The sequence below is a fragment of the Magallana gigas genome, chromosome 3 (assembly GCF_963853765.1).
Source record: "Magallana gigas chromosome 3, xbMagGiga1.1, whole genome shotgun sequence".
Classification (NCBI taxonomy): Eukaryota; Metazoa; Mollusca; class Bivalvia; order Ostreida; family Ostreidae; genus Magallana; species Magallana gigas.
Genome location: NC_088855.1, coordinates 25,629,877 through 25,657,670, shown reverse-complemented (window position 1 = coordinate 25,657,670; position 27,794 = coordinate 25,629,877). Strand labels below are relative to the sequence as shown.

Below are 27,794 nucleotides of genomic sequence, written 5' to 3'. Positions count from 1 at the left end.
CCTGGCTGTTTAGTTTCTGAGAAGAAGATTTTAAAAGATTTACTCTATATATTCCTATGTAAAACTTCGACCCCCATTGTGGCCCCACCCTACCCCAGGGGGTCATGAATTTCACAAATTTGAATCTACACTACCTGAGGATGCTTCCACACAAGTTTCAGCTTTCCTGGCTGTTTAGTTTCTGAGAAGAAGATTTTTAAAGATTTACTCTATATATTTCTATGTAAAACTTCGACCCCCCATTGTGGCCCCACCCTACCCCTGGGGGTCATGATTTTCACAACTTTGAATCTACACTACCTGAGGATGCTTCCACACAAGTTTCAGCTTTCCTGGCTGTTTAGTTTCTGAGAAGAAGATTTTTAAAGATATACTCTTTATATACCTATGTAAAACTTTGACCCCCCATTGTGGCCCCACCCTACCCTCGGGGATCATGAATTTCACAACTTTGAATCTACACTACCTGAGGATGCTTCCACACAAGTTTCAGCTTTCCTGGCTTTCTGGTTCTTGAGAAGAAGATTTTTGAAAATTTCTCGAAATTTTTCATTAATTTCTAATTATCTCCCCTTGAAAACGGGTGTGGCCCTTAATTTTCACAACTTTGAATCCCCTTTGCCTAAGGATGATTTGTGCCAAGTTTGGTTGAAATTGGCCTAGTAGTTCTTGAGAAGATGTTGAAAATGTGAAAAGTTTACGGACAGACGGACGGACGGACGACAGACAAAATGTGATCAGAATAGCTCACCTGAGCTGAAAGCTCACTTGAGCTTTCAGCTCAGGTGAGCTAAAAAACTATTTTTTGTATTGTCACATTTATTTCTAGAACACATTTTATCCACCAATTAATGAAAATAAAGTTTAAAATCAATATACGTCTAGAATTTATATTTGACAACAAGTACCTAGATTCTATAAAATAGACTATAAACACGAGGCACGATTTTTATTGCAAAACTGAAAGAGTCAAATAAAACCACGTGGTCTAAAATTTAAATGACAATAACATTCGCAGGGGTGTGGAAAATCTTCTGTAAACACACACGCTATTTTAAACTTCTAAGTCACATGGTAATAACGTGGAGTTAGACAGGTCTTTCTTGAAACAAGATATTCAATCTCACCAATGTTATCTTATTCACATATTTAAATTAAAAAAAATTATCTGAGAGGTAAATTGGATGTTATAACTTGTAAAAACATACTTTAAACATTTTGTTAACACGTTCTATTGATATTTCAATGTGCTTGAGCGATACATGTATTCCGTACGATAGAGAGGGAGAACCAGCCTATTTCAAAGACGAAGACTGGCAATGCCTGTCTGATGTGCGCAATATACAATAGATATACAATATAGACAGAGGACCAGTCTAAAGAATATATAGAGCAGTATCATTTCATGTTTGTGCTCAAAAACCACTTCAAGAGTGGCGATGATGGCAAGGGTCTTCTCGCTTCACGAGCTCAAATGGGTTTTTCTAAAAATAGATTTTATGCACATCTCCATTAGGAACTATTCAAATGGTTATGTTCATTAGTACAGAACAAGGTTTGTTCTGTGTAAGTTATCTAACAAAAATTACTTCGATTTGATTCATTTCTATAACTTCTATTTCGAAAAACTTTAAAAATATATGTGTAAATTAAGATGAGATTGTTCAAACCCTTTGAATTAGCAATTACACAAACAACAGCTGTTAATGCATGCACTATTTTCTTTCGCGTGTAAGTAACATAGTGCAAAAAATTTGCAGAAACGGCTATGATAACAAGGGCTCCCTTCGTGAGGGAGCCGACTCAAAAATATGTAGTTGTTGATTTGAACTGCTTACTTCCACTTTAGTTTAACAGTTGTGAAGCTTAAGTAGTTATTGTCAAGTCGTACATAAAATTTCCGTTAAAATTGTGTTATTTTAATGATACATTAGAAAGTATTTAACTAACTGACTTGAAAATTGATAGGATATGTCTTTTTACCATGCCAAATAAGTGTACGAAGTTTAATAAATATCCGTGGTAGGGTTTTCTTAAATCTTGCTTGCAAGCTGAAGAAGACACACATACATATACACACGCACACAGCAGCGATGCTATATCCCCTTTGCAACAAGTTGTGCGAGGGGATAACTAAAATATTGAACTAAAGTTATTACCTTGAGGACAAATTGTTTAAGTTTGCCACATGGAGGTCTTGAATAATCCTCAGGTTGACTATGTATCTCTTCAATCAATGTTTTCTTAATCTGCAACTTTTTCACCCTATGTGCCACAAATGCTGGTAGATTCAACTCCATTTCAGCCAAACATGGATACAGAGAATGTAAATCAATTTCCTGCTCAGAAAAGAAATGTGAAAACCTTTTTTTGAATATTAAATCAAATTTAGTTTACACCTTGTAATGCAACAAGAAATGGCATTTCAAACACACTCTTGTTATTTTAACCAGAATTCTCTGAAAAATTCAGAGACAAGGTCATTCCCGGTGTTCAATTGAACCCCCTTTAAAATTTTGAACCCCGGGTTCAATATATTATGACCGCGATATATTGAACCCCCCTCTAATTTTTATTGCTATTGTAGAGGGGGTTCAAAGTATCATGGCTATGATATATTGAACCCCCTCCTATTCCCATTTCCATAGAAGATAGGGGTTCAAAATATTATGGCCGTGATATAATGACCATCCCCCCTACTAATTTCATTGCTATTGGGAAGAGGGTTCAAAATATTTTGGCCGCAATATATTGAATAACCTTCCTGTTTCAAATTCCCACTGGAGATGGGGTTCAAAATATTATGGCTGCGATATAGTGAACCCTCTCCTATTTCCAATTTTCATTGGAGAGGGAGTTCAAAATATTATGGTCACGATATAATAAACTCCCCTCCTATTTCCAATCCCCATTTGAGAGAGGGTTCCAAAATATCAGAGCCGCAATATAATGAACCCCCTTTGGAGAGGGGGTTCAAATTACTATGGCTGCTATAAAATGAACCCCCCTCCTGTTTCTTATTCCCTTTGGAGAAGGGGGTCAAAATAATATGTCCGCAATATATTGAACCCCCCTCTAATTTTTAATGCTATTGGATGAGGGGTTTAAAATATTATGGCTATGATATATTAAACCCCCACCTTTTCCCAGTTCCCATAGAAGATAGGGGTTCAAAATAATATGGCCGCTATATAATGAACCCATCTCCTATTTCCAATACCTATTGGAGAGGGGGTTCAAAATCGGTTAAACTTATTTAGTACGAACACAGTTATAGTGAATTCTCGGATATAACATTTTTTTTATGTCATGATAAAATTATTAACAAATCTTTGCAAAATTTTACGGCTATAACGAATTTGGATGTAACGAATTTACGGATATAGCGAAGTTCCATAGAGGTGAATAAGAACGAAATTTAACACTTTTATAACATATTTCTTAACAGTTTAAAGAAGTCTGCACTCCATTTAACATAATAGTTTGAATGATTTTATTTTCATTTCAATTTTTCGACTCGCAATCCTATTATTAAAGGTATCAAAGTAATGCACTTTTATTATAAGCCCCAATTAGCAAAAATTATAGCCTGGTGAAATAAAACATGTCTATAATGAATTTGCTATAGTTATTATTACGAATTCGTTATACGCTGTGATTGGGATAAGCACGCGCTCTGGGCTATAGTCGCATTAAATTAAATAATGGCGCATTGATGTTAAAAATGTTGCGCCGTCCTGGCGAACATTATCATTATATCATTATACTATTACTGTACACACTTTTAAACTTTGAGCTTTCTCCCATAAATGCTTTGAATCTCTTTCGCTATTATGCTTTAATGATCGGTGTTAGCAGTCAAATATCGTACAGCAAAGCGTAATCATGACTTTGTTTTCTTTCGTATCTAATCAAACAGTAAAGTGTTTTTTGATTGGTTAATACCATCAATTTGACATATAATGCACACGAAGTCTAAATGTAGTAAGCAGCATGCCCCCTAAAAAAAATTCCTTGTCCCGAGAAAGGACAAACTCCTCTACAATTTTCATTTACCGGTAACATAAACAAATCAGTAGAAAATGAGTCATCAGATACAGGGGAACAGCCAGCTGAAATAGTGAATCAACAGAATGGAGACGCTGACGGTGACACTGATGCACCTAAACGCAAATTCAACTCGAATGGACAAAAATGTGGCCGTGGTTATATCTAAAAAAAAAAAATGTTTTGAAAAGAAATGCTTTAAAGGAGGTAAAACAAACTCCTTTACTGAGGGCTGTATAATGTTTCGTACGTCATCTATGAATAGACACGAATCAACGTCTGATCATATAGCATGTTTTCAAAGTGTAAATTTAAAAGCAGACATGCAGAAAGCAATGAAAAGGGTTCATGAGGGCGAGGATCAATTTATACACAAACTAATCAAATCTGTCCAATGGTTAGTGACGAAAATTTACCCCTATCTAAATATGACAGCTTGACATCATTTCTCAAAGAAGTGAATTTACCTGGATTAGATCTAGTATGTAATGATAATCGAATAAAATACCAGTCATATTACACTGCTAATGAATTGTTAGATGCCTTGAACTTTGTTGCTGATTGTGAACTGAATAGAAAATGTAGAGAATCACCATATATATCCATTCTTGCTGATGAGAGTACTGATATATCAAATACTCAAAGAATGACAATAACAGCTCGTGTTATAGTCAGCTATATTTGTTGCAATACTTTTGGCCACTCAGTGTTACTGTATATTGTAATGCATAGGATTGAACCGAGATTTACAAACTTGCATTAATTACGAATTCAAGCTATTCCTATTTTAATAATCACTATTAACATATAACATAATTACAAAACCATCATCAATCATGCACACTGAAAAAGCAAGAGGCTGATCTCGCTGAACAGCTTACTATGAAATCATCTGCCTCTTGATGATGCATAAAGTTAAGATGTAGTAGAGTTCAATAACAGTTTTTAAACAACAAAAATAAGAAATTAGAGATAAAAAGATTGAAGAGCTTTTAGCGCATTATTATCTTTAATATTCTGTATTTAATAATTTCCATTGGTAACTTGTCTTTACAAAACATACTTTTGTTAATACTGTCGAGTCATGCAATATCAATATCCTCAAATGAACATTTGCGTCGATATCGTAAAAGAACGAATGTCACATGATGTACTTTCAGCCAATGAAAACAATGAAAAATATTGTCTATATAATATGATGTACTTAATTTGAGGTTGCAATACTACTTGGTTTTAACTCAATTTATAGAAATATTACTTTTGTTATTAAATGGTTTATTTTTTATCATAATCACTTGTTGTTGCTCTATGATGTTTGGAGAATTCATTTTTTTATAAAAATAAATTTTATAGAGGATTATCTATCTTGATATTCTGATTTCAGTTCAACAAAACAATATATCTCATCATTAATTAGTACATAGAATATCATGAAATAATTATACAATTATGGATTCATTGTAGGTCAATATGTGGTTATATGGACCCCTGTCAAGTGATATCGACCTCAGGCACAGAAAGTAATATCGACCGAGCTTGTGATAACCATATATCCACTGTGCAATGAAGTCCATAATAGTTATGTTATATTCACTTACAGCACAGATATGGCTGTCAAGATATTTGTTTATATTTACATCTACCAAGTATTATTACCTCTATTTCTTATGAAAACTTATAGTTAATTCATAGCTCTATAGAAACAGCCAGACTGAAATCTACATGCCCCGTTTATCGATTGGTCCAAATCTACAGCGGCTGAAACTGAGAAGAAATTGACAGGTCTGAAATTGACAAGCCCTGTTTATCAATTGGTCTAAACCTACAGCAACCTATGAAATGTCACGGACTGCTAGAAATAATCATGATGACTTAGACTCAAGGTCTCACAGGAGACAATTTGGCAGTTTCTTTTAGCTAACATACTTATGTATGTTAACAGTAATTTAGTGAATTTTACTTACCTCTCATAATCAATTTATTAATACATTAAAAGAAAGATGTTAATATAAACAATAAAAATTTTCTTTGATGATTTAAGCGGGTTATGAATTTTTTCTGCAATGTCGCTACCTTCATATCCCGAATGAATCGCCAAAGAAAGCATTTTATTGTTTAAATGAATACAAAAAAATTGAGCACAGTGAGTACTGTACATAGAAACAGTTATTCATTTTGCTTTTCAAAGGTGCATAATATAGTAACTCAATTTTTAAAAAAAAAAAGAGTTTTAAAATTACCTTAAATGGATTGTAATTCAAGCAATTCAGCACCAAAGATGGAACACAGTAGTTTATGCCTTCTGTTTTAAATGGCGATACAATTGGTCTAGGATCAAAAAGACTGGGATGGTTACAGACTTTCCTTAATTGCATCAAAATGTTTATGACACTCATGAAATGTCCAGTTGCCAAAGTTTCTTTAGTTCTGAAAAGCAAAACCAGCCAAAAGTAAAATAGTGTCCTACAAACCTTCTCTGTTCTTTTACTAAGCATGCTTAGATGTACAGGAATATGTTTCATTACTTACTTGGTCTGAGACATAAAATCATCATACAAGTATCTCTGTCTCTTAGAAAGATGACACATAACAACATGTTCATATTTCTTAGGCATTTGTTTTTCCACATCTTGCTTCAATCTTCGCAACAGGAATGGTCTCAATACCTGTAAATATACATTTGATTAACAAGAGGCCACATTGCTCACCTAAAGGAACAATAGGCATAATAAAATTAGCCTAAACGAGTCATAATACAAAATATCTGGACAATGTAGTAAAATACATGTAGATACCCCCACTCTGATGTGAATAAGCAAAATCGACATGTAACAGAAGATTGGTACAAAAATATATCCCACGATAAAAATTTGTTTGAAAATTTTGGCTAAAAATAAACAGTCATTCTTTAACAGGAAGTTGACGTCCTATTGATACAAAAATATATCCCACAATATGGCATGCCAAAACAAATAGTGTGTTAAAATTTCAAGCATCTGCGATAAATAGTTGCTGAGAAATCTTTGACGGAAATTTGTTTGAAAATTTTGGCTAAAAATAAACAAAGTACTCGTTAAACAGGAAGTTGACGTCTGATTGGTACAAAAATATATCCCACGATATGGCATGCCTATACAAATATTGTAAAAATTTCATGCATCTGCGATAAATAGTTGCTGAGAAATCTTTGACGAAAATTTTTTTTGAAAATTTTGGTTAAAAAATAAGCAAAGTCATCATTTAACAGGAAGTCGACATCTGATTGGTAAAAAAATATTCCACGATATAGCATGCCAATACAAATACTGTGTAAAAATTTCAAGCATCTGCGATAAACAGTTGCTGAGATAAATGCGACAGAAGTTTTTGTTACGGACGGACAGACACACAAGGGTAAAACAGTATACCGGTACCCCCTCTCCTTCGGAGCGGGGGTATAATAAATACTTATGGTAATCCATATTATAGCTACCTTATGGAGTCGTTTGATAAGATTTTCGTTATATTCATGACTTCCTTCTATCATTCCTGTGAGAGGGTTAGCAAACCATTCTTTAAATTCTTTGTGAGACTGAAAGACATGTGGCATAAGGAAGTGCATGAGAGACCACAACTCCATCAAACTATTCTGGAGAGGAGTTCCAGTCAAAAGCAGCCTTCTCTGACTTTGGAAGTTCAGTAGAGTTTGCCATCTTTGGGATTTAAAGTTTTTGATATTCTGAGCCTGCAAAACAAGAAAAATTTCTCAAAATGTACACATAATAAAATCAACTATATATATACACACACACACACACACACACACACACCAGGGTTGCAAATAACCACTCACCCACTCGCAAATGCAAGTTATTTTTACTGTGGACAACTATTTCTTAAAGATTTAGTTGACCACATGGCGAGTATAAATTTTTTTGGTAATCAAGGACCAACTTAGGCAAAAGTCACTTTTTGATCGGCAACTTTGTTGAAATTTTCCCCCTAAAAGAAGTTAAAGTCGCCCTGTATTATGAGTTTACAATTGTTAACCCCAAAGGCAATCAAATGATAAATAACTAATTCAGAGGACGTTTTCACAGCATCAGTTAACCCGTTGTAATCTTGTCTTATCTTTAGGGGTTATAAATACAGGTGATACAACCACATACTGTGCAACCGATGTTTATTACTTTTAGTGTTGATATTACTATTAGTGGGTAATTTGTAATTACTTAATAATTCTGCCATATTAATGGTAAAATAATCATAAAACCGTTTGTTTACAGTTATCTTAAAAAAAATAAGATCCTTTATATGACGGTTGTAACTGGGTCAAAAGGTTGGACTAATACCTTAAAAATACACAGAAATACAGGGACTAATTTTTTTTGTCATTTAGCTAATAATTACAAAACATCTTATCTATAAAATGTATGAATACAAAGAAAACTGAATTTAATAAATTGGATCTAATTCAAATTAATAATGGCACCTTACAATTTTTATTCTACATGTAAATATTAAACATTATAAACTAATTTCATTGTAAATATCAGTGGGCCCCTATCAATTAGCGTGGGCTTGTATAACTTGAAAAGTTGGGAGCCCACATGGCCCCTGGTTTTGAAAATGTTATTTGCAACCCTGCACACATACACGCACCAAGTATTATTCCCTTTATTTCTTACGGAAACTTATCGTTAATTCATAACAGCCAGACTGAAATCCATACGATCTGTTTATCAATTGGTCGAAATCTACAGCGGCTGAAGCTGACAAGAAACTGACAGGACTAAAATTGACAAGCCCTGTTTATCGATTCGTCAAAACCTACAGTGACCTAAGAAGAATAACAAACTGCACGAAATAACCATGATGATGTCGGACTCAAAGTCTCACATGTGACGATTTGGCCGTTTCTTTTAGCTAACGCACTTAAGGACATTTACAGTAATTTAGTGAATTTTACTTACTTTTCATAATCAATTTATTAATTAGCTAAATTAAAGATGTTGATATAAACAATAAAATATTTCTTTGATGATTCAGGTTATGAATAGCTGCAATAATGTAGCCCTCTCCCGATTTTTTTTTTTTTTTTTGGGGAGAGGGCTACAACTCCATAGGATCTCCGTAATGGTGCAAGTGCAGGAGTGATTCACTCCCGCAACGATTTCGTCTCAAATTGTATATAAATGACAATAACATTTGCATTTCTTACCTGAAATCAAACATTGTAGATATCTATGGCATAAATTAATCCAAAAATATCAAGTATAGTCCATATATCAGTTATTTTTCGTGTATGTCAACAACACAAGTTGAATTTGTCTGCCATGTTTACTGACCTTGACTGGTCTTATTTTTGGACAGCCAATAAGAATTCAGGAGCGGATCATGAACTGAATATAGGAATTCCCCTATTATAAACATAATTAACGCGGTAAATATGAATTTTCCATTATACAGTGGAGCCTCAGTTAACCGGACGCTTTCGTTCCCAAGTCCAATCGTCCGGATAGGTGAAGCGTCCGGTTATCTGAAATATGTCTATTGTTGTCATAAATGATAATGTATTTGTATACAATGGCTCCCAGTGTTGATACTAGTTTTTTTTGCCATTTACACCATATAGCAGCACATACTAGAGTTCTCTGTTGTTATGAACGTTTTTAGATATAAAGAACTCTGCTTTATTTTATTATTTTGTCATGAAATATTAACCAGACAATAATGATAACCAAATCTATCTATATTCTTTGTGTCTAAGTGTGATATGTGTGTGATACACTGTTGTTCGCAATTTTCCAATTTTTGAAAGTGATTTGGGAAGTCGGTGTGTTTATACAAGCTACTCAAGAGGGTCTAGCACGTAAAAAAGGTGTGAAACTTAATTGACTGGGGTAATCTTTTGTACTGAGTAGGGTATCATCAAATTTTACCGTCCGGTTAAATGATGCAAGATTAGTAGTAAATCAGTATTTTGTGGTAAAAACAGACCGTCCAGATCCGGAACGCGGAATTCCGGATAAATGATACAAAATAACGTATAAAAAAGTATGTTCCCAAATAAAATCGTCCGTAAACTGAAGCGTCCGGTTATCTGGCGTCCAGATATCTGAGGCCCCACTGTATACCATTTCCTTAAATGATATTATAGTGATAGAACGATGCAAGATCGATTTCCTACACTGACATTCACGTTATCAAGCCCATCAAAACTCCAAGCGTAAATCCCATAAAATCACGCGAGAACTGTCATGGCTGCTGAAAAAGACGACTGGTAAACATGCTGATGTGATTTATCTGCTTTTGATTTATATACGGTTAGTTTGTTCAACCTGGATTAAAAAATCATTTTATCTAAAGGAGGTCAAATATAAAATCGATTTTTTCAGACCAAAGTCAGTCGCATTAAAAGATTAATTTTGCACCATTACGGAGATCCTATGGAATTGTAGCCCTCTCCAGTAAACATCAGATATAAAAATCTGAGAGGGATACATTATTGCAGCTAGTTATGAAGGTAGCGATCAGTGCAGAAAATTTTTACATAACCCGCTAATGCATCCATCTTAATTTTTTCCAACTGGGAGCTACAGTCCTGCAGCTAGAAGTAATGGTAATGCAGTGCATTACTTTACAATGTATTTCGCCCCAAGCCTGATACACACTCCCGTGAAAATGTATGTATAAAGTAGAATTAATTGAGCACAACATATCAAATTGTACACAAACTAATTTTTTTACATTTCCTTTTTGAGAATTTCTCACATAGTCTTTCCATAATCAAAAGCTATGCTATCAATCTCAGTTTATGATGAACAGAAAAGATAAAATTGTACACCTTTTTTTACCTCATTAACAAGAATATCTCAAATACTGTAAATATTCATTTGTGTGTGAAAAATATTTTCGAGGTTTCATGAGTCTAGTCATTGCAAACACATCACAAGAAACTTGATTTACATTGGTAACAAGAGGCCCTTGGGCCACATTGCTCACCTGAAAAAAAAAACCCACAAAAGGCCTGAAGGGCCACAATGGCGTCAAGTTGAAGTTAATTTGAAGAGTACAAACCTGAACAATTTTTTTAAAGTCAAAATAACCTCCACTTAACAGAAATATATATATATATATATATATATATATATATATATATATATATATATATATATATTGCCAATTTCTATTGTTCGTGTCGTTAGCCATTTTTAGTGCTTTTTATATTCAGTTTACTGGCTTAGTATCGACACTTTAAAGATGCCTAGTGTTGTTGATTCTATTCAGTGCTTTTTATATATATATATATATATATATATATATATATATATATATATATATATATATATATATATATATATATATATATATATATACATACACACACACACACACACACAGGTAACTCTCGATAGCTCAAAGTCCATGGGACCGAGCAAATACTTCGAGGTTTCAAGAGTTTGAGCTTTCAAGAGTTCGGAATTTTCTGGCTTGACCGACGGGTTTTAAAATAAGTCTTACCGAATGTTGTTATGAAGCCATTTACCGGTATTTAGTTCTAACCTTACGCACGTGCTAAAACAACATTTTCTTTTCAGTTAAATATACAGAACTGGGTGTTTTAAAAAACGCAATACAAACAAATATTGATTAAATTCATAATAATTATTTATTTTATGCATCATATTAAAACCAGAATGCTTAGTACTATTGGACTGCGAGATGACATGTCATAAATGAGATAACTGAGGATCACCCATTGTTCCCACTGTACGTGTCCTTCATCAGCTGTTTGAACTTGTTCAGCAATAATCATTATAATGACAATGATGCTGACAAGCATAATTTTTACAGTTTTATAATTCTAAAATTTGACCAAGGCTCAATATTATACCATCAATACGTCTCAATTTCTCATTTTCATTGCGTCTCCAAATTATCGTAAAACGGTTTGTGTTAAGTATAGATAAGGTATCGGCATCAAACAATTATCACCTTGCAGGACAAGTTTCGCCTGAATAAACAACCCGTGACACGGGTCCCGGGTCTAACGCCTGGAGCCATTTAGATGACCAAGTAGGTGTTAATTAGGTATAGCGCTTGGAGATACACAGCGACTTCGAGGTATCGAGAGTAAAAAACTATGTATCATGAATAACGGGACTGCAGTTTGACTTCGAGGGATCAAGGGTTTCGAGAGATCAAGAGTTCAAGAGTAAATTTGCTTAGTTATATAGGGGAAGAAATCGGGACCCTAGACTCACTTCGAGCGATCAAGAACTTCGAGCGATCGAAGTTCGAGCCATCGAGAGTTACCTGTATATATATATATATATATATAAAACAGAAATATATATATTTGTGTTATTTATGGTATTCCATCATTGATCACACATACATTTAGGTACTATTGATTAAAAAAAATCCTTAAAACAAATTATGATTCTGCAACTCTTAAGAAATGTATATACAATAACATGAGACCAACTTTTCTTATTGTTTTGCTGGAGATTTTTTTAAAATATTGAGTAGGGCGGTCAATTTAACACAAACAAAATTTAATATAGATTTTATGCAGATTAATTTTGAATTTCATTTAAATTAATGCCCTATAGGATCACTTAATCAATTTACTTGACTAATAAATTTAAAAAACTTCTAAAAATAGCTAACTTCTTTATTAAATAATGATATTATTTATTTCCTTATAATGATAGAAACTTTTGGTTTACATGAAACAATTTTAAAAAAGCCCCAAAACCACTGCCCATTTTACAGATTATCAATTTCCCCTAAACACATGCCCCATCTAAACCATGGCTCAGATAATGGCTCCCTTGGAACAAATGAATTCAGCCACACTTGTATTTGATGTTCTTATTATCTATTAAGAATTTATCATTAACAAACAAAAATTTTGCATTGTCAGTTGATAGAATACTTATAAAAAATAAATTTAGTTAAGACATAAAGGCAAAAATCCTCCATCTGGATGTATTTATATAAATATATTTTCGAGTGTTTAAATACTATTAATTAATTAATAAAGTCTGTAAGGAATACCTCCCTTTTCAACATCAGTGAACAAATATATAGAATAAGGAAAATGAAAACTGTCATAAAATCATTAAATATATGAACAAGTTTTTAGACTGTTCCATGCAGTAGTTAAACAATTTATAGGGGGGACAAAGTTGTGTCTAAAGACAAACGGACAGGGTGAAACCAATATATCCCCCTTAAAGGAAGTGAACATGAAAAAATTATCAAGGGCTCAAATTTGTCTGTTTGATGTGTATAATGATATCAGAAAACCGTTTAGACAGAGCTTTCCTCAGTAAAAGGATATACCACTTACAATAACTAATTCTTGCAATCCATGAGCGCTACCATATTGTTAAAATCATTACCTCCCTGCTGGGTTATCTCTAAGCATCTAAGAGAGGGCAGCACTGATGCTGCCGTCAGTGAGACACATTGCATTTTTACACACGTTTAGTAACAGAGATAAAATGCCATCATCAAAATGTGAATGGAAACTTGAAAGGAATGTAAAGAGTTGTCATTTTAAACAGTGCTTATGGAGGAAGTTTTTGGATCTCAGAATAATGCATTCCCACCAGCAGTTAATGTGACATGTAACTAGAATGGAATGTCCGTGGATCAGTGTTATTGTGACCTATTTTTTCTTGCACTCGGGAATTTCTTGTTTATGAGTTTGAACATTATGTGTGCTACATAAATGAGCACACAAGGTGCATTGCACAGCATCCTGACTTTTAAAAAGTGTCTTAGTCCTGCTATTCTTCTGACAGCATAAACAGAACCGGCGTACTATCATCAAGATCTTATGTATAAAAAAAAAACAAATCAGAAAAATTTCCAGGGCATTTAAATAAAAAGTAACGGTAAGAAACCCCACAAAGAAAATGGAATTACAATTTTATATTAATTTAAATTGAAATCTAAAAACAGCATACTATTTATGTAAACACTGACTGCCACATGCATCTCCGTAGTACAAAACATCTGGAATGTGATGGTCTTATATTTCACAAATTAATTTATCTATATTCAATTTTTGTACAAATCATAAATTATATTATAGTTATCTCAGAGTTCCCGAAACCAGTCCAAAATCTGTCGGACAATTGTCCTCTAAATATTCAAAATTTACCGGACAATTGTAAAATTTACCGGACATTAAAACTATTGCAAAAATATGCAAACTAAAATAAAAAGAGTTGTTTGAAAATGTTTCAGACTAATTTATTCAATTTCTTACTCAAATCATTCAAACTCCCTTTCAATTTCAAGAACAGTTTCGTGTATCAAATAGTTATTTAATTCTTCTTGCTGCTCAATGTCACTTTCACTCTCTAAAGACTCATAGTCATATTGTCATCTTCTTTCCCTCTTCTTTTCTTTTTCACCATGTTGCTCTTTCTCTACTTCTACATTAACTTTTCTTTTCGCAATACTCTTTGTTGCCCCCGGTTTCCATATAATCGGCCACATTTTTTCGAGATCATGATCAAATAGGATATTGACTAACGTGTGTAAAAGAAAAAATACGTCAATCCGGATTAACAACAACGCACGTTTTAATATTTTTTATTGCATTTTATTGAAATACTCAACTAATAAATTATCTCCGAAATAAAATAATCAACAGTTTTAGACTACCTGTCTCGTAAATTGTTTTTTTATACAGTGCTGGTCTGTAAAATTTATCGGACATTTTGACCGATTAAATTTAGATTTTACCGGACCCATTCAAATTTTACCGGGGATCCCCGGTGGACCGGTGCGTTTCGGGAACTCTGTTATCTGAGGTTTATTTATAGAAATGTTCTAAATCCTTGTCTTCTCTTGACAGTACACAAAATTTTTCTTCACATCAAGGCATATTTCTTCTTCGTAACCTTTATCAACTCTGTACATAAACACTGGCCTAGTTCCAACATTGACCCAGTCACCAGCAGCAATGTGGCTTATCTACGTCAGAGAACAGATGCATGCTGGGGAATAATGGATTACCTTCATAAACCTTTCACTGAGAGTGTTGAATTGAAAAAATCTCTTGATAGAAATAAACAAAAAGGTAACAGACCTCATTTTTAAAATTTATTAAGCAACAATTATTTTTTTCATGTTCACTTCCTGTAACTTCTTTTGCGGGGGTATAAAAAGTTCACTGGGATATGAAGTTGGTTGGTACATGATCAAATCTATTGAGAAGCCCTTTGACTTCACAGGATTTGATCATGTGGCCAACCAACTTCATATCCTGGTGAACTTTTTAACATTGCTGTTTATTACTAAGTGAAACAGTGGTAATTGTCTCAGAAATATATTTTTCTTTGATATTTGAATAAATTACCTCATCCAAAATAAAATATTTCCACTTTTTTCTTCTAAAAGACTGATGGTCCTGTATAACAAGTTTGTAAGATGTTATACAAATGTGAAAGGCATTGGTTTTGGTCCAACCCTACAAAATATTAAAACTCATGAGACATCATACAAGCATGAACATGCATAGGACATGACTGTACATTAAACTTTTACTTGCGTTACTTTTCTCACTGCTTCATGGTAGAATTGTGTTTCTGTCATTCTGATTGAATACAGCATACTGCACTCAATGGATGATTACAGCAATTATATAGGGGGTTCTCAACTACTTGATTATAGAAAACTAAATAGCCTTTAATTTCCCCATTTTCACATAAAAAACATTCATCCCTTCAACAATAAGCATACCTGTCTCTTCAGTTTCCTTTCCTTTAGAGTTCCATAGTATGTGAGTATTTTGAAAGCAGGGCACCACTTTTTTATTTCCATTTCCCAGTTCAACATAACACTGGTAGGAACAACAATCAAATGGGGTCCCCATATACCTAACAAATCACAAATTACTCAGTTGTTACACATAAATTCCTTTTTTTATCAGGGTAGAATAAAGTCAAGAATTCAATTTAATGGTTGAATTTATATTCTAAGAGCTTTTCCCCTTCAAGATCCTAAGTTAATTTTAAAACAATGTGAACAAGTCAAAAATTAATTCCAATGATAAATTCCAGTTCTGTAGCTACATGGCTGTTTGTTAAAACAATTAGATCTCATATTTTTATTCAGTACATTCAAATAATATTTAAAATCAATTTGTTCAGGCTGGTGGTTTTTTAAATTTTATTACTAAGCATTAGTGGAGTGACAATGCCATCAAAAAATTGATTTTAATGTACCACCCTACCTCACAGCTAATTTGTACTTTTTTGGGAAAATATAATATCAATTAATAATTTTCACCTGGTCATAGAAATTTCTATGGTCAAAATTTAAAATAATTAAAGGTTAAAGATCAATGACTGAATTATGACCAATATTTACAAACTGAAATAATTGCGAATTAGGCCATTTAAAATTAATATTTAGATTCTCATCCTGATTTGCAAAAAATATGGGGCGGGTGGGAGGATTTTGTTTATTATTTTTTTCATTAAAATAACCCACCTTTTTCACCATTTATGTTCTAGAAATAACAACTGCTCTATTTTTCTATGTTTTTAATTCCAATGCGAGTACACAAACCCACTTGTAATCTTTTAATTCCATTTTATTTCGACTTAACTGTTAATGCATGAAGACATTAATATTTGTATTCTTATGATAAGAAACATGACTGAAATCCACATGTTTAGGTAGCCATCAAAATGTTTTAGAATTTTTTGTATACCGAGCCCCATTTTTTTCCCTAAATTTTTTTCCACACAATTATTTTTCAAAATAAAATAAAATGCATCAGGTGGCCCATTTTTAGACGGGTGGCCGGGGATGAGAATCTAAAAATTTATTTTATGGGGCCTTATTTATCAATTTTAAACATTTTATAAGATTTTTGTTTTTGTAAGTTGTATTTAATGATATATAAAACAGAAATATTTACCTATACTGTCTATTTGAATGATTAAGCATTTTATTCAGATAATTATAATTAAGAAGGTTGATATTTAACTTAATATGAATAATTCAAAACAATTACACACAAATTAGAAGTAAATCCAATACAACTAAAAATTAACAAGACGAAGAATGATTACCGTTATGTCGCGTGTATAACACACACTTTTTTCAGCCAAAATTTGATCAAAAGTGGGGGGTGCGTGTTGTACATAGGACTAAATTTTTACCCAATTTCTTGAAACCATAATTCTTGATACTACGTACTGCCGATATAGCGTATTATGCAAGTTGTATGAGTGTATTCTAAATTTACTCCATCAGAAACACCTTATTCTTATCTAGTTTCACTTCCATGTATTGAAACATTTATCCTCTCTCAACACTATTTCTTGCACCAAACAAGTTTAATATTGCCAGTGTATTCCCCATTACATAAGCAGTCACCTGTTGAACCTCTTCCAGCTTCTGAAACCTATAGCTCAGATTCAGCATTCAAGCCTGTGTGGTGCATCAGTATCATAAGATTAACCATCCATGCAAGTTTGGTGAAGTTAGGACCAGCAGTAACTTAGATATTGCTATCAAAGGGCACCTGCAACAAAAACTTTAACCTGCTCCAGCATCTGAAATTCAGAACCCAGATTCAGCATCCAAGTCTTTCAAGTCCATAAGTAGGTCCAGATGTATCATTCATGCAAGTTTGGTGAAGATAGGACAAGTAATAACTTAGACACAGGACCTGCAACAAAAACTTTAACCAGGTCTGGACGCCGACGCCGGGATTTAAGCTTATATGCTCCCCTAAACTTCGTCTCGGTAAGCTAAAAATTTGACCCCCCATTGTGGCCCCAACCTACCCCGGGGATCATGATTTTTATAACTTTAAATCTTCACTACCTGGGGATGCTTTCACATAAGTTTCAACTTTCCTGGCTGATTGGTTTCTGTGAGGATTTTTAAAGATTTACTCAATATATTCAAATGTAAAAATTTGATCCCCCATTGTGGCCCCACCCTACCCCCGTGGGGGTCATGATTTTCATTACTTTCAATCTACACTACCCGAGGATGCATCCACACAAGTTTCAGCTTTCCTGGCCTAACGGTTTATGAGATTTTCAAGATTTTTGAAAATTTCTTGTAAATTTTCAATAATTCCTAATTATCTCCCCTAGTAAATGGGGTGATCCTTAATTTTCACAACTTTGAATTCTCTTTGCCTAAGATTGCTTTGTGCCAAGTTTGGTTTAATTTTGCCCAGTGGTTCTGGAGAATAGGAAAATTTAGTGTTTACTTAACATGTATAAACAACAAGATATCTGTGAGCCAATGCTCACTAGTGATACCCTCGCTCTGATGTGAATATGCAAAATAAGCAAAGTCGACATTTAACAGAAAGCTGGCATCCGATTGGTACAGAAATATATCCCACAATATGGCATGCCTAAACAAATAGTGTGTTAAAATTTCAAGCATCTGCGATAAATAGCTGCTGAGAAATCTTTGAAGAAAATTTGTTTGAAAATTTTGGCTAAAATAAACAAAGTCGACATTTAACAGAAAGCTGGCATCCGATTGGTACAGAAATATATCCCACGATATGGCATGCCTAAACAAATAGTGTGTTAAAATTTCAAGCATCTGCGATAAATAGCTGCTGAGAAATCTTTGAGGAAAATTTGTTTGAAAATTTTGGCTAAAATAAACAAAGTACTCATTTAACAGGAAGATGATGTCCGATTGGTACAAAAATATATCCCACGATATGGCATGCCTTAACAAACACTGTGTAAAAATTTCAAGCATCTCCAATAAATAGCTGCTGAGAAATCTTTGACGAAAATTTGTTTGAAAATTTTGGCAAAATATAAACAAAGTCATTATTTAACAGGAAGTTGACGTCCGATTGATACAAAAATATATCCCACAATATGGTATGCCAAAACAAATAGTGTGTTAAAATTTCAAGCATCTGCGATAAATAGTTGCTGAGATAAATGCGACAGAAATTTTTGTTATGGACGGACAGACAGACGGATGGACAGACAGACACACAAGGGTATAAAAATGGCCGCCAGTAGACGCTCAGAAGTGTGGGATTCTGCTGGATCAAGAATTTTATAAGATATACATGTGTTATTAAAAAGTGAACAATATTCACTTCTAAGTTGTGAATAAAGAGGACATACAAATAAAAAATGATGTTCATCTTCAACAAATGTATGACAAATAAATTAATTAATACCATATCTTTCATCCCTTGGAACAACAGTGTTACAATATCTGCCAACATTTTTCTAATTTGTGAGCACTAATTCTTAATTGAGTCTAAAAAGAAACTTCTTGGAAATGGAAAAATTTAAGCATGGTTGAATTTCAAGCTTGTTTAGATTTTGGGCAATTATTAATTGGCTGTAGAATGGCAATTTTCAATACCTCTTTCTTTAATATTTTAAATGTTTCTGAAAACTATATTTGCAAAATACTTTTTAAAAATCGATTGTAGATAATGTATTAGCATGTGAGCCAATAATATCATCAAGTATTTTTTGTATACATGTAGTTTTGCCAACAAGTATTTTCCTTTTCCTGCAAGTTTTTCATCCTTTCCAAAGATACTAGCATGCCCTGCTTGAAAATCTTCGCACAAAATGCTAAAGAGTTTATATGAAACACTAAATCGTTCACACCTAACATATTTGTAGTAGTTTGCTTCAGGTTCTACATATATAAATGAATTGCTTCATTGATAAGCGGTTGCAACATCCAAATAAAAACAAGAGGCCAATTGGCCTTAACGGTCACCTGAGTAGCATATCACCCAAACACAAACTTGTCGAGGAGTCTCATATATGCATCTAATTTATTAGTTTTCATACTAGAGTAGAAAAATTATTTTGTAATGACGACCACCTCCCTGCCTGAAATCTTTCAAAAAGAACTGTGAAACATATAGTTTTGGCGAAAAACTGAAAGATCTGATCTACAAAATCATGAATTCAGTTTTCCTTTCAGGTGTGTGGAAGTAAAGAAGATAATTTTTTAACATTATATGCATTAACACCTATACATTCATTTTGGCCCTGCCCTAGAGTCAGGGGACAAGAAAATTAAAATTTCAGTAGAGGACTTCCTGGTAAACATAATTATTAGTCATTTTTTTTTATACAGATGTGTGAGATTAGAGAAGACAATTTTAAAACATTATATGATTTAACACTAAAATGCCATATTAACATGAACCCCTAACATAGGAGTCATGAATTTCACAATTTTGGTAGAGGGCTTAATGGACATTATAACCAGGCATTTAGTTTTTAACAAATATATATGGGAGAAGAGAAGAAGATCTAAGATTTAATACATTTTATCTATACGGCAATATTGGCCCCACCCCAGAGCCAGAACCCCTGACCCAGGGGCCATGAATTCACAATTTTGGTAGAGGGCTTCATGGACATCATAACTATGCAAACATATTTTTCTTCACTTGTGTGGGAGAAGAGAGGAAGATTTTTGAAAATTTGGCTTTTTTTGGGGCATATTTGGCCCCACATATGGTGCCCCTGGGGTGGTAGAGCCATGAATTTCACAATTTAGATTTCTCTTACCATAGAGATGCCTCACAACAAAAATGGTAAATATCAGCCTTGTAGTTTTTAAGAAGAAGTTAAAAATGTAAAATTGTTAATGCACGACGACGGACGAAAACGGATAGCAATGGGTCACCTGAGATTACTCAGGTGACCTAATTAGATTGGATGATGATTTATCTTACTTTTTTCACATGCTAAATGAGCTAGCAATGCAATTGTCTGGATAGTTTTTCCAAGGCCCATTTCATCAGCCAAAATTCCATTCAACCTTTGCTCATACATAGTGGCTAGCCAATCTAATCCAACATGTTGATATTCCCTCAAAGAATGTTTTAACAAAAATGGAACTGCTGTCTTCACCTACAAACAATTTTTTTTTTTATTAAAGTGACCTTTGTCCAACACTGCTTACCTATCTAGAGAGTTGGCGTAATGTGCTGTAATGCTGGTGATCTCCGATAGTCTTTATGGATGTCCGGTAAAAATTGAAACCACGTCGGACATAGTGTACGGTAAATAAACAAGAGGCCCAATGGGCAACATCGCTCACCTGAGCAACATTGGCTTTATATGGTCGTTCAAAGGATATTGTGCCATGTGGCCCCTCGGTAGATTAACCAAAAATGAATATCCGAATTTTACACTTATTATCTTTGACATATTTACCTTTATGGAATACAATTTTTACCGAAAATAAGATCATATGCAATATAAATAACTAAATTTTTAGTTGGTGTTCACGGTTAACTTCCAGTTGCCTTTGTTTTATATTAAAGAGCTATAATTCAAATCAATGTATTGGCAGGCATGTCTCTCTATTATACCAAGGCCCACCTATTATTTTCATTTTTATTAAAAAACAAATGTCTACAAAGATGATTTTCCGTTGCAATAATTTTTTTAAGAACAGCGATAATGCTTTTATTTTCATAATAATGTGTCAGGACTATGGAAACTGTTTAAAAGGTGTTGTTTTCATATACTTGTGTTCGAAAAACTATCAAAAAGAAGATGGGGGAATAAGATGGTGCAACTGTCCATTTGGTTTAGTCGTAAAATACAACTTCAAATTTAACATTTTTTTCAATTAAATATATTTGATATGTTATAATACAAGTTTACAAAAGGGTAATTTCTAACTATATTCAGTTTGAAATTTTTCAAAAAATGATAAGAAAAAAATAATTAATCCTTAAGTTTTGGTGGTATCGAACCTACAACCTAATAACCAATGTTCTACAAAGTTACCTAATGTTTGGTGCTCTATTCACTGAACCATTTTATTCACAACAAAGTGTGTTGTTTAAATGGCTGACGATTACGAAACAATTCTGTGATGTGGGAGCAAATTCTTAAGAAAATATTTCTTAATTTGTTCATTTCTACAGTTTTTTTTTTTTATAGTTAACAAGAATAGAATTCCTGGGTCCCCCGCCGGTCAAGCAGTATACTAGTATCGACCAAGGCTGATTTAGGAACTTGACCAAGGTATTAGTAGTATAAACATTTGGTATAAATTTCATGTAGATCCGTCAAAATTTGTAGGCATGAGAGCGCTTACAAGGTCAATTTTTGGATAAAACGGAGTCATTATTGTGGTCAAAGTCCCATAACTCCAACAAAATATCGACCAATGCTGATTTTCTAACTTGACCAAGGTAATAGTGGTATAAACATTTGGTATAAATTTAATGAAAATCCGTCAAAATTTGTAGGCATGAGAGCGCTTACAAAAAAGTGTGAAGGACGGAAACACGCCCGGCATTTCTATGTCCCCGCTCCGCGTTGCGGCGGGGGACAATTAATTAATAAATGAATAGTTGTTATGTTTTTATCCCCTCAGGCAATTAACTTGTTGCAAAAGGGATATAGCATCGGAGCTGTGCGTGTGTGTGAATGTTTACTTCAGCTTGTTAAGTGGGCAAGAGATTAAATTCATCAGATTTACATCAAATTTTCTGCAATTTTTCCCTTATTACTTAGAATTAACTAGTCAATTTTAAGGTATGAGTTCAGGGCAATCGCAACTTCTCGGGCCTTTCCGGCAGGCTCGGAAAAACACCTCGAATGTATTACCTAGGCGTCCATGACAACCCCCCTTTTTATAAAACTTGATATAAACACAACACATTTGACGATCTGTTGAGATGTAAGCTAGACTTCATTAAAGTAAATGATATACACTAAAATATAACACAGAAGCGACTTATAGGGCTGTCTAGCCGATACTTATTTTAATGGGAAGCGACTCCATTTTGTATAAAATTCTAACATCCGGTAATGTTAATACATTCGAGGTGTTTTTCCGAGCTTGCCGGAAAGGCCCGGGAAATTGCGATTGGAATTCAGGGTTGCATTTTCAAACCTAAGGGACATGTGGGCTCCCAACTCTTGAAGTTATATTTAAATTAGATCCGATTATTTAAATTATTCATACTTTTTATAGACGAAGTGTTTTGTACTTGCGTTAGATAAATGACAAATAAAATGAGTCTCTGTATTTCTGTTTATTTTGGAGGTATCAGTCCAACCCTTTGACCCAATTACCATATTTTTCAGGGCATATGTCGATGTGGGGCATAGGCCGAATTGCTAATTTTTAGACAAAATTCAAGAAAAATCCTTAGACTAGCTGAATTGGGGGATAAGCCGATTTTCAATCGATGATTACTATAGTGAAAGTATGACCGCTGATTAAGGAAGTCATCGTATTAAGTATATACTTTCAGAATATCGATGTAGAAAGTCAAAAGAGTAATTAAAGTTATTAAATTTGCTTAACATATATATTTTAAGCAATTTTAAAGATTTACTCTATATATTACTATGTAAAACTTCGAGCCCTCATTGTGGCCCAACTCTACCCCCGTGGGTCATGAATTTCATAACTTGGAATCTACACTACCTGAGGATGCTTCCACACAAGTTTCAGCTTACCTGGCTGATTAGTTTCTAAGAAGAAGATTTTAAAAAATTTACTCTATATATTCCTACATCAAACTTCGACCCCCCATTGTGGCCCCACCCTACCCCCGGGGGTCATGAATTTCACAAATTTGAATCTACACTACCTGAGGATGCTTCCACATAAGTTTCAGCTTTCCTGGCTTTATGGTTCTTGGAAGATTTTTTAAAATTTCTCGAAATTTTTCATTAATTTCTAATTATCTCCCCTTGAAAATGGGTGTGGCCCTTAATTTTCACAACTTTGAATCCTCTTTGCCTAAGGATGATTTGTGCCAAGTTTGGTTGAAATTGGCCCAGTAGTTCTTGAGAAGATGTTGAAAATGTGAAAAGTTTACGGACAGACGGACGGACGGACAGACAAAATGTGATCAGAATAGCTCACTTGAGCTTTCAGCTCAGGTGAGCTAAAAAAGTAAATGAAAACTGCACGTTTTGTGTGTTTTAAAAACAAAAATCAGTATATTTCCTTATAAATTAGGTTGTGATGCGTTTATAATACAATGACTCATCATGGTTACAAAAATCAAATAAAAATAAAGTATATTTTTTTTCTGCTTTAAACAGTCTTTGAACAATTTTCAAGGTTCATAATTTGTGTGTCCCTATTTTAATAATAAAACATATTTTTATTTATTTCAATTCCCGTTTGAAACAAGATTACCTATGGTATGGTTGTTTCCAAACAAATTCACAACACGTGCTATTTAGAATGCTCGACCAAACCGACTGCATTATCGTGTTTATTTATTGCAAAAAAATCACTTGATACGTTTATTGCTTACATTCATTTTGGAGGCCGTGCCCGATAACAAATAAATTTACATATTAAATTTTATTTCTATCGGGAGCGGTCTCTAATTAAAATGTAAGCAATACATTAAAATAATATTTAGCAAATGTTAACACCTTATTGTATTCATCCGCCATTCTTGATTAGGCAAATTTATACTTATGCAATGAGTTGTCAATAACCAGGGAGGCAAAGTTGGATTTTTTGTACACAATGTAGTTGAATAAATGGAATAAAAATCTTGTAATACGTTTAATACTTTAAGGAGCTTATTTCTTGTGCACATTTAAAAGGCGGTGGAGAGCATGAATTTTTGGACGATTGCCAATCCAGACCATCGCTAGAAGGCTGCCGAGCTAATGCTCGACGCCTTAAAAAAAATATGAAAATTATAAGTAACAACTGTATTTTTAAAATTTCAAGATAATTCCTGAACGTTCAAAAACTCTAAATAGTAACCTTGTATCTGCATAAAACAGGGATAACCTCATGTCTTATAAAAAAAACTAAATTAAATGTGTATTTAAAAAGATTTAAACAGGTGTTTTATAAAATGCAAGCCTTCAGTGAATGCAAATACATTGTATCACCCAAGGTTTACCTCAACTTCAAAACAAACATCAGTTGCAGAAAAGGTGTTCATTAATCTTCATATGACAGATAGAGATAAGCCTCTAAATTTTCTGCAGCAGGCAAGATAATTAATTCCAGGATTAATTGTTCTGCTCTCTCATCCTTTTCTTCTAAATTTACAATAAGATTTTTTTTTTCAGAAATGAAAGAATGGGGTTATTATCTGATTACCTGTTAAAATTAACAGCATTAAGGCAGAAAAAAATAAAATAAATAATTAAAAAATAAAATAGTGAAAAAGGATATCTTTTAATATATTTTGATTTTAGAATTCAATAAAATTATCAAAAATCATTGTGTACGGTATTTTAACCAAAATAAAGTATGGATGTTATATTTTACATCCATATTTCAAAGAATGTACACAATACTACACATCATTCAAAATTAACCTTAACTTCAAAATAAAGTTCATTTGTAGACACAGGCAGTGCAGTAATTAATCTCAATGTGAAAGATAAAGATAAAGCTTAGGATTTTCTTCCTGTGGAAGGTTAATTCATCCCAAAGGACAAATATTGCACAGCCTTCCAAGTATACAATGGTAACGTTCTCAGCAGTTATCTCTCTTCGCCCATTCATTCTTATGCATAGTTAAGGAATCTACCCCACCACCTCAGCTCCAAACCAGAAAACATAGAGAATCAAACTAAGCATCAAAATATGTATTTCTGCCTACTGAACTACTATACCAAACTTGAACTTGATTGGGCAACCATAAAAAAAGTTATTAGAAAAAAACAGAAAATTTGTGGATGGAAGAGTGACAGACGGTTGCACAGTATGTGGTTGCAAAACTGTAGGAGGAGTTAACTGTACAATAGGGGTACCCTATATGCAATATTTTGCCAAAAAAAATGACCAAGTTTAACACCTGGTAATATTTTCAAAAATTATCAGAAACTTAAACCCTAGCAATATGCACACCTCTGATATATGTCCAATTGATCTGCAAAAGAACAACTTCATATCTTGAAAACTGTAGGAGGTTATCCGAAAATAAGGGTACCCTTTTGGCAGCCGCAATTTTCACCATTTCAATAACCAGATTTTTCCTTTAGAAAACCCGGTTAACAAGATATCTGTGATACCCCCGCTCTGATGTGAATATGCAAAATAAGCAGTCGACATATTGTGTAAAAATTTCAAGCATCTGCGATTAACAGTTGCTGAGAATTCTTTGACAAAAATTTGTTCGCTGAGATAAATGCGACAGAAATTTGTTACGGACGGACAGACAGACACACAAGGGTAAAACAGTATACCTTCGGGGCGGGGGTATAAAAACAGTAAGTCTCCAAACATATGGTACCATGTTATGAATTTAATAATTCATAAGCTATAATTTTAAAACCAAAATGACCAGAACAAAATTTTTACCGTCTTTTGATCTCTTAAAATTTAATCAAGGTCCCCTAGCATCAAGATTTACCTGTACACACATGTACAAAGCAAGTAAAGCTTACAGTTGTTGTTTCCAGTGTGTATCCTTTCGGCTGAAGACTTTGAGCCTGTGCAGCAATGTCACTGATATCCTTTCCCGGTCCATCTTGATCAAAATCACCCTAAAATCATTTTACAAATGCATCAAATGCTAACTCACTGATCAAAAATTTAAACTCAACCTGTAATTGAATCATTTACACATACATTGTTCTATACAGGCATCAACAAATGAAACAAGATATCTGTGAGCCATTGATCACTAGTAATACCCCTACTCTGATGTGAATATGCAAAATAAGCAAAGTCGACAACATGCTTAAACAAGTAGTTCGTCTGCAATAAATAGTTGCCAAGATATCTTTGTCGAAAATTTGTTTGAAAATTAAGGCTAAAAATAAACAAAGTCGTCATAAACAGTAAGTAAAATATATCCCACCATATGGCATGCCTAAACAAATAGTGTGTAAAAATTCCAAACATCTGTAATAAATAGTTACTGAGAAATCTTTGACGAAAAATTTGACAGAATATTTAGGCTCAAAATAAATCAGATCATCATCTAACAGGAAGTTGACGTAAGACTGGTAAATAAATATATCCCACAATATGGCATGCCTACACAAAGAACAAAGGAGAGGGCGTTTTAAGTTTGCAGAACTTGTGCCCCGATCCTATTGTATATACCATCTTTACAATAAAATATGTTCAAACCAAACCAAAGAATGTGTTAAAATTTCAATCATCTGCGATGAAGAGTTGACGAGAAATAAAAATATAAATTTTTGTTGCAGACAGTAGGACGGACATACAGACACAAAAGAGTAAAACAGTATACCCCCTTCTCCTTGGAAGCAGGGGTATAATAACATTATTTATTACCTAATCAAAAGGATTTTGTTGTTTTATTACAAATTAAATATTTGCTTCTATTTTGAACTGCTGGTCTATAGACTGCGATCTATTAGAATTGCCGGTCAATAGACTGCGATCTATTGGACCGCCGGTCAATAGACTGCGATCTGTTGGACCGGCAAAGTATTTCAGAACGCAGGTTTGTTAATGTTACATCCTTTCGATAGTTCTCAGGGAATGTACATTCCTTTACATAGATGCTGTTTTTAGTACTTGCTGAAACCAAACTCAATGTTATCAAAATGGAGTATCAAATAATCAACAGTTTTAAAGCCTCATATAAGGTAAAAGACTATTTAAAATCTAATGGGTTGAAGACTCTCCCTTCTTTGTGTAAACTAATATTAAATTGAGATGTTGTAATGCATGCAACAGGTTTTGTGCATGTAAAAGATGAGTAAAAAAATCTTAGTATATTGCATAATGGCACGAAAACCATCTGCAATATGCAA

At 33.5% G+C, this 27,794-nt stretch overlaps 1 protein-coding gene across 9 annotated transcripts in view; it reads right to left on the bottom strand.

Annotated features, from left to right (window-relative positions):
• Nucleotides 1-27,794, bottom strand: part of LOC105331446 (helicase domino) — a 190,575-nt gene that overhangs the window by 113,608 nt on the left and 49,173 nt on the right. For all 9 annotated transcript variants that reach the window (XM_034482479.2, XM_034482483.2, XM_066079068.1 and 6 more), the window contains 8 exons: nt 26,451-26,549; nt 20,777-20,954; nt 15,796-15,932; nt 15,413-15,523; nt 7,520-7,771; nt 6,577-6,713; nt 6,288-6,474; nt 2,160-2,339 (listed from right to left, as the gene is read on the bottom strand). In XM_034482479.2, the coding sequence (XP_034338370.2) occupies nt 2,160-2,339; nt 6,288-6,474; nt 6,577-6,713; nt 7,520-7,771; nt 15,413-15,523; nt 15,796-15,932; nt 20,777-20,954; nt 26,451-26,549 (1,281 nt within the window). The remainder of the gene's footprint in view (nt 1-2,159; nt 2,340-6,287; nt 6,475-6,576; nt 6,714-7,519; nt 7,772-15,412; nt 15,524-15,795; nt 15,933-20,776; nt 20,955-26,450; nt 26,550-27,794) is intronic.